The sequence below is a fragment of the Zerene cesonia genome, chromosome 25 (genome assembly GCF_012273895.1).
Source record: "Zerene cesonia ecotype Mississippi chromosome 25, Zerene_cesonia_1.1, whole genome shotgun sequence".
Taxonomy (NCBI): Eukaryota; Metazoa; Arthropoda; class Insecta; order Lepidoptera; family Pieridae; genus Zerene; species Zerene cesonia.
In genome coordinates this window covers 4,237,590-4,246,012 of record NC_052126.1, presented here as the reverse complement: position 1 = coordinate 4,246,012, position 8,423 = coordinate 4,237,590, and the positions used below count along the sequence as shown (strand labels likewise).

Here is an 8,423-nt window from a genome sequence, read left to right as displayed (position 1 = left end):
CCCACCTTGCGCGAGCGCGTGGCGGTCGGCGCCGCGCTGCGCCTCCCAGGCGGCGCGCTCGGCGGTGAGGCGCGCCTGCGCGTGGCGCAGCTCCTCCAGCTGCGCGTCGTGCGTGCGCGCCGCGCTGCCGCCGCTCGAGCGCCACGCGCACACCTGCGCCTCTAGGCTGGGATGCAATTGGACATACATTTACTTTAAATATTCACTATCATACTTCGCCTCCCAGGAGAGTATTGAGCCTGGGTGCTTCGGAACCTGAGACGTGGGCGGCTGGGACACCAAAGGATTAACGAAGTGAGTATCAAAACGCAGGGGTTCCGGTCTCAAAACGAAACAGTTTGGAGAGAAAGTAGATTTGTGGTGTGACATTTTAATATGGGAATCGAACACGCTACGAAGCGAATTGGCCCAGCTCGCAATGACATAAAAAAGAACACTTAAAATATGTCCCACGGGCGTTCAAACGCTATTCTATCACTCATTAAAATACTGTATACACTAAATACGTTTATTTAATAAAAATGCCTTTTAATCCAAAGTAAATTTGACGTTTATTTAATAATTACCTATGTATAGTAGTCAGCTGTTGCCACACGATACACGTGAGCGTGTATATAGCGTGCTGCAGTTTGAGCGCCGCTTCTCTCGCACCGTCCGCCTTCGCTTCGCCTTCGCCTTCGCCCTCCGTCGGCGTGTCTGTTGACATGCGCACACCTACGGGTTCAACGGTGTCGTTATTTCAATAGGAACATTTCAGTTTTTATCAGATGATAAAATAATAATAATAAATACGATAAATAAAATAAAATGTAATTACTTTTACAAACATGATATAACTATAAATTAAACACCATATCAACTACTAAAGTATCCTTTTGACCTCACCAATAAAGAAACGCGATTCAAACGCCTCAACCACTGCACCCTATTAAACTTTATACAAATGTTCACAACTGTAGTTTAACGCTTATCGAATACCAAATTCCCACCCGCGACGTCGAAAGAAAAACGTAGCTTTTGCCCGTCCCCAAATTGGATCAGTAGTCCTGTGGAGTTCCCCCCTCTAAGTACCCCCAGGGCTTTCCCGCACGTATAGCATCCCCCCTCCCCCCGGCCAGTACGCACCGGCGCGGTGCTTGTCGAAGCCGGCGAAGGTGTCGGCGCGGCGCGGCAGCGCGGGGCTCTCGTACGCGTGCGAGTGGCGCTCGCCCGCCGAGCTGGTGCTGCGCCCCACGCCGGCGCCGCCCGCGCCCGCCGGCGCGCACGCGCTGTACGCGCTGCACACCTCCAGCGCGTCCTGCCCATGTCAAACTCGATATTAATACGATACACAGCCATTACCCGCGGCTGTCATCCCCTATATAAGTTTAAATAGGGGATGGAACATCTACTAGTGGGTGGATTTTATCGAAACACTTTCTTAATGCATGCCTACATTATAGTGATTATAATGTAGGCCGATCGATCCAGTGGTAAACAAGAAATGACTACTAGATGCAGTTAAGCAGAGCCCCACCTTAACGACCCGGCACACCTCCTGCCACAGCGCGTGCGTGTCGGCCGTGGGCGCGGACACGCGCACGTACTCCGGGAACGCCAGCCCGCCCGGGAACACGGTCGTCACGCCTGCGGAAATATTTCAATCAATAAATTAATTATAGTGATCGAAAATATACATCACTGTTTGTTACAAAATACTACATCAGTTTTAAGTTGTTAGAACTAGATCCAATTTAAATGCGACCACACGGGAAGATTTAAAAAATTAATCAGTCAAAAAAGTCGTGAGGTAAGAAGGTCAAAAAAACTAAAAATAAAAGTACATTTATAACTTTCCCTCTTCTTTTTCAAGTCGCCTAAAAAATCCATAAATAATTTAGAATATAAGAAAGCTTTCTCAGTTTTGAACGTTAAAATATACACTATTTCAATAGAAGTAAATTGAAGTGAAATGAATAGTACTACATCGGCGCGATGACCTTCTCTGTAGAAACGAATTGTTTCAGTCGTTCTATATATTCTTCTTATTTTATTATATTACTTCATTTCATATAAACTAAAACTATTGTATGCATTAAAAAGCCTTCAAAACAGCTTCCTAATGTCTATATAACAAACATTTGACGTTTATTATCCAAGACCATGTATCAAAATCCAAAACCCAATTGAATCAAACGTGAAAACGCTACCAAACAAGGCAAAATGACAAATATAACCCACCCGTGTTCGGTAGCTCGAGCGTCGATCCGCCTGTGTGTCCGAACATCTTCATATGCAACGCCATTTTTTCCTCCAGAAGTACCGCGTGCTCTTTGTCCTTCGCTCGCAGTGCCTCTGTAATGGAAAATAACAGAATCAGTTGGTTGCGTGTTCAAATCTCCAATGTGAAGTAGGATGCTTTTATTTTATATTATTTATATTATAGCGGTGGTTGTTCGCCTGATGGTAAGCGATCACCACGGCCAGTGAACATTCACAGAGATGCCTCTGCGAATGTGCTGCCCGCTTTTAAGGGGAAAGGAATAAAGACGACTGGAAAGAAGGAATGGACTAGGAACGGTGAGGAAAAGGAAACGGGCCTCCAGCTCCCCCACACACCGTACGAAGCACAGTAGGTTTTCACTGTAGGTATTCTGTGACAGTGAAATAATTAATGGCGGGAGTGTATTGATAAATTATTATTATTAGTAATTTACCACTCATACCATAATATTGAATTACATCGGTTAAGTGTACCAAAATATACGATTTATATATAGCTACTTGATGTCATAAAATTATAATAATCGACAGGGAAACAGAGGACGCACACATATACAAATAGCTTCCATAAGCAAACTTTCATACGTAATACTACTCTAGAATATATATTATAAAAGTATATACAGATTCTGACACTAAAATACTTTTTGGATAGTGAAATATGTATGGGGAAAAGCTAAATCATACAGAATCCGAAAAAACCATCATATTATAAGGGCGTACACGATTAAAAGCAACTCAGGCTTACCCAATGTGATTTTTTTTTTGTACACATCATATATGAGTCTGGCATCATTCTATTTCAATTTACTCTAAACGTCCTTATGAGGATTTTCAATTTGAAATTTGATTGATACAATTTTGATCACATAGTATAATTACATAACAGATTCATTAAACAATAGATATTCAATCTTCAAGTGTCTCAACTTAATTGACAAATTAATCTATTCATTTCAAAGAGAATTAAAAATTCACAAAAAAAAATTGTTAAATGCTCTGACCCCTCGTCAGAATATTCAATCGTCAAATCGCTAAACAAATTGCTCAATCTTTGTTAATATCCTCAACCTTTTCTCCAATATGTCAGTCCAACTATTAGTCTAAAACAACAATTTTAAACTTTTATTTATAAATGAAGGGAAAGAGAGAAGATAGAATATAAAGATGAAAAGTTTGTTTTGTTTAAACTCGCTAATCTCAAAAACCACTGGTTCGAGTTGATTTTTCATTAATACTCCATTCATCTAAGGTGAAACCGCGGGCACAACTAGTACTTTATAGGTTTACTACGTACAGTGTGCTTCATTTATACTAATAAATAGCGTTTAATAGTCACCAGTAAGACTCAATGAAAAAAAAAGAAATATAAAATACAGCCATTATCAAGGTTAAATAAATTCATCTCATATCCGAAATATTATAAACGATTATCAAACTATCATCTATTATATAAAATGTTAATAGAAAATATTTAATTCGAAACTAATTTAAAGAAAAATAGTCGAGGTAGGAAGAGAAATCGAGACATTAGAAATTTTTATATGATATCCAAAGGAAAACGCATGCCTTCATGCAAGTACCAGCATAAGAGCAAACTGAAGTCACCTTCAATGTGCCGATGAGGTGTTTCGTCTGTATCATAAAGAATAATAATAAAAATACTATTTCGCTCTACATAAACAATAAACTCCTGCATGTAATATGTAATGCAAAATTAGTTTCGCCTGGATGTTTACACGTTTAAATGTAATCGACTCTTTTAGACTCGATCTTGACCTACTCTTAACGGACCGATTTAATCCAAACTATGAACACTTATCAAGGAACGGCGACCACACAACATTCCCTCAGTTTATCTTAGTATCCTGATTAGGATGGCCAGGGATAACTTCTCCCCCCAAACAAGCCCTGGAGTGTCCTCTCCCCTAAACAAGCCAAGCCGCCAGTGCGAGCCCAACTCACCGGTGATCAGTCTAATGTTCTCGTGGCGGGCGTCCAGCAGCCGCTGCTTCTCCTCCGCGGAGGGCGCGTGCGGTCCGCCCTCGCACTCCTCCGCCTCCTCCGGGCAGATCTGTACCGCCGCCCTGGAAAGTTAATGAATGAAAAAATTAATTATTTATTACACTTTATTTTTTAAAATAAACAACACCCCTTATGCACTAAAAGGCAGCGATCGAGGACTATGAGAATTAAGTTTGGAATTTGTATTCGTACGTACGTGCATTTAGACAAAAACACTATAATCAATCTTTATTAGAAATATCACGTTTCTGTTAATGGTGTTAAAAACAACTTTTGAGGTGAAAGTTACTAATTTCTTAAATCCCAAAAAACAAAAGAAAGTCAAGTATATGTTTTTCAGCCATTGATAAAAAATACATTAATCTAAAAAAAGTGTCAAATGTCAAACATCCAGGTGGGTAGGCTACCGGATGGCGTGTATCCAGGCGGCGATGTCCTTGGGGCGGTGCACGCGCAGCTCGAACATCTCGGGGTCGGCGGGCCCGCTGCAGATGATGTACAGGCCGCGCCCCTCCGCGCCCGCCTTCTCGCGCACCAGCACCTTGCACAGCGACACCACGCCCGTCTGCCAACACCACGCCTCGTCTTATTATACAAGTAAAAGTATACACCTTACGTATATTTTATGTATGCAATCCACACTAAAAAACTAAAATTAATATTTAAATGAACCGGTGGTAAATGTTAGAACTGTGTTATGACGATTCAAAAGTGTTTTTTTTTCTTAAAAATGATTCTTTAAGAAGTCTAATTGAAGAAATAAATGTTTGAGTTTGAGTTTGAAAAATGGTAGAATTCTTGCTTGGAAGATAAGATGAAATGGATGCCCCTTTCTAGGTGAAAAATATCTGGAAATATTCAGTGTTGTGTTGTGTCAGTGTGCAGAAACTTATGAAGATAAGATAAAAGAAAAAATTAAAAGCGTGTGAACATCATTGATATCTCCGACTAGTTTTTAAAAGACCGCTTTTCGTTAAAGTGAAATTTTATTTTAGTCAGTGCGGCCAGAACATTTAATGGAATAATATTGTTACATAGTATTATGATTTAAAAAACCTATTCTGTAATATATAATATTATCTTATTATTACGAATGGTTTTGTTATAAGTATCATAAATTTCTAATGAAAACATTTTGAATCTCTAACGGCTGCGTACTTATGATATATGTGATATATCATATACATCATACTTACTTTGTGAAATATTATGATATTTACGACTATAAATGTCTTTCTTTAGGCCCAGAGTTTGATGGCGGGACGAGATGGACTCTTATTGCAAAGATTGGTTCAAAATTTCCCAGAATAGAGAGATGTGGACAGAGGGAAGACGGTTTTTACCCAGCAGTGGGACAGCCTGGGCTAATATTAATAATAATAACAGTCTCACCTTATTATCGGGCGTAAAGAAGGTGTATTTGTTGTTATTGTCGTGCAGAAAGAACAGAACATCGGTCAGGACGATCACAAGCAACGTCTGCATTTTGCTCCTGCCCTGCATTAGTGTTGCCACACCTTCGAATCTGCCATGAGAACAAATTTTCATTAGGATTTTTTTTTTTTCTAGTTTAATTTTTGACACACAAGCAAGCAAAATATCAGAATACTAGCTGCACCCTGCGGTTTCATCCGCGTAAGTCCATACCCCGTAAGAATATCGGTACAAAAAGTTGACTATATGTTAATCCAGTTGTCCAGCTGTCTACGTACCAAATTTCATTGCAATCGGTTCATTAGTTTTTGCGTGAAAGAGCAACAAACACACACACATCCTTACAAACTCCGGCCATAAACATGCGTTGCCCTCTTTTATGGCGAAAGGAATAAGTAATTTCGACTGGAAATAAAGAATAGACCGGTTTCAAACCCCTACTCTTCTACAATTGTACTCACTTGAGACTTCTATTGCCTTGTAAAATGTCGCTCTTCTTGAATTTTCTCCCGCGGAAATTAGCAAACGACTTCGCATCTATCTTGTGATAAATCTCCAACTTTCTATCTTCCCTTTCTTTGGCGGCCACTTGATTGTCCACGTCCACTAAGATCTCCTGTAAGAATGAATTAATATTTAAATTAAAACTTAAAATAGTCTTAATAATGACATTGTAAATGTACATGTCTGTAAGTAATGTTCTGTGCTAGACAAATATTAAAAAAATGTAAGCATAGCATCAGAGCTCGACATAGAATCGTTTTAAGTAAAGTTGCACGTAGAATCCATAGAAGAAACTCAAAGAAAATATAAGTTACTAGCTGCGCCCCGCGGTTTCACCCGCGTAAGTCCATATCTCGTAGGAATATCGAGATAAAAAGTTGCCTATATGTTATTCCAGTTGTCCAGCGTGTCTACGTACCAAATTTCATTGCCATCGGTTCAGTTGTTTTTTTCGCGAAAGAGTAAAAAACATACACACATCCTTACAAACTTTCGCATTTAAATATTAGTAGGAAGAAAGTAGGATTAGTAGGATAAGAAGTAGGATGTAAAACACAAAATCTTTAATATTCAAACAGCATCACAAAGGAATATGAATCTTACCTTAACACCACAAAGCGCTTTTTGCAACAACTCCCTCTCCGTGAGATCTTCACCTGCGGTTTTCAGAAGCGGTTCCAACAGCAGTGGATATTTCGTTAGCCTCTGCGCCACGAATAATACGCATTCTGGCACACCCTGTATTTAAATATAGAACATCATATTAGACGCTACTTTCGGCCCAGGACTTCACACGCGGAAAAATACTGACAGGAATAAGATGTTTCAGCGTGGTAAAACGAAGCCTATGTAGCCTACCTGTCCACCCTCCAATCTATCTCCGACTTCATTTAAACTTTAGTAACAGCTTTGGTTTGATCGTTAAAATACGATATAATAAATAATGTGGACTATCTGGTTGGGAGTACTGAAAAAATTACCATAATATTTCATCGTTAGCGCTAAGAGCTTAACTTAAGGCTTCAAATCATTTATTAATGGTTTATAGCAACATGTACCTTTTTCCTTAGAAGCGGATTCTGTTGGCACTTCCGGATGAATCTCGCGAGTTTGGGCTCGCGGGCGCAACACTCCTTGAACACCTCCACGGCGTCGCGATGCCTTGAGCAGAATTCACCTGGATAAAGAGGAATGGGTTAATTACATGGAAAATGGAAGCGCAATACATTTTGTAAAATTTCATACATTCAATACAGTAACTATGTAAGTTTGGATAGTAACAGAACTTTTCAAAATTGAACACAGCTTCATTAACAGTGCTTAATTGCCAACAGTACAAATTTAAAGACTTAATAATAGAAACGCTATTGTTTAGGTGACTATGCTTCTGAACATATATATAAAACACACACAAAAAATTATCACTAATAATTAATTGCTAAGAATGAGAAAGGCCTACCTAATAACCATTGCAAAACTCTTTTCTCTTATTCGCATTATATCATATTATAGGAATTTGAAACATGTTAGGAAGCACAAACAGAAACTAGCTTATTTTCACAACATTTTATATACAAATACCCACACAGAATAGCATCATAATACATTAAGTTTTTCCTCGCTAGAAGTACCCAAGCCACCACCACGTCGAAAAGCGTTAGCTCCTTCCCACATGTTCCAAATGCATTCTAGGCATCTGGAACATGTAAGAAGGCACAAACACACACGAGCTCTTCTTCACCACATTTTATATATAAATACCAACACAGAATAGCATTTACAATACATAAGTTTTTCCCTGTTGACCTCAGTGTACCCAAACCACCACCACGATGAAAAGCGTTAGCTCCTTCACACATGTTCCAAATGCATTCTAGGCATCTGGAACATGTAAGAAGGCACAAACACACACGAGCTCTTCTTCACCTCATTTTATATATAAATACCAACACAGAATAGCTTTACAATACAAAACTTTTTCCCTGTTGACCTCAGCGTACCCAAGCCACCAACCAACACGTTGATAAGCGTTAGCTCCTTCCCACATGTTCCAAATGCATTCTAGGCATCTGGAACATGTAAGAAGGCACAAACACACACGAGCTCTTCTTCCCCACATAATATACAAATACCCAAACAAAATAGCATTACAATACATAAGTTTTTCCCTGCAAGTCAATATACCCAAGCCACCATCA

The 8,423-nt window shown here is 39.4% G+C and overlaps 1 protein-coding gene across 1 annotated transcript in view; it reads right to left on the bottom strand.

Moving 5' to 3' along the window:
* Nucleotides 1-8,423, bottom strand: part of LOC119836595 (rho guanine nucleotide exchange factor 28) — a 44,350-nt gene that overhangs the window by 5,753 nt on the left and 30,174 nt on the right. The window contains exons 18-29 of the mRNA XM_038361976.1: nt 7,284-7,409; nt 6,829-6,963; nt 6,183-6,337; nt 5,680-5,812; nt 4,695-4,852; nt 4,228-4,349; nt 3,871-3,897; nt 2,221-2,334; nt 1,517-1,626; nt 1,126-1,297; nt 567-714; nt 6-166 (exon numbers count right to left, since the gene is read on the bottom strand). Coding sequence (XP_038217904.1) covers nt 6-166; nt 567-714; nt 1,126-1,297; nt 1,517-1,626; nt 2,221-2,334; nt 3,871-3,897; nt 4,228-4,349; nt 4,695-4,852; nt 5,680-5,812; nt 6,183-6,337; nt 6,829-6,963; nt 7,284-7,409 — 1,561 coding nt within the window. The remainder of the gene's footprint in view (nt 1-5; nt 167-566; nt 715-1,125; nt 1,298-1,516; nt 1,627-2,220; nt 2,335-3,870; nt 3,898-4,227; nt 4,350-4,694; nt 4,853-5,679; nt 5,813-6,182; nt 6,338-6,828; nt 6,964-7,283; nt 7,410-8,423) is intronic.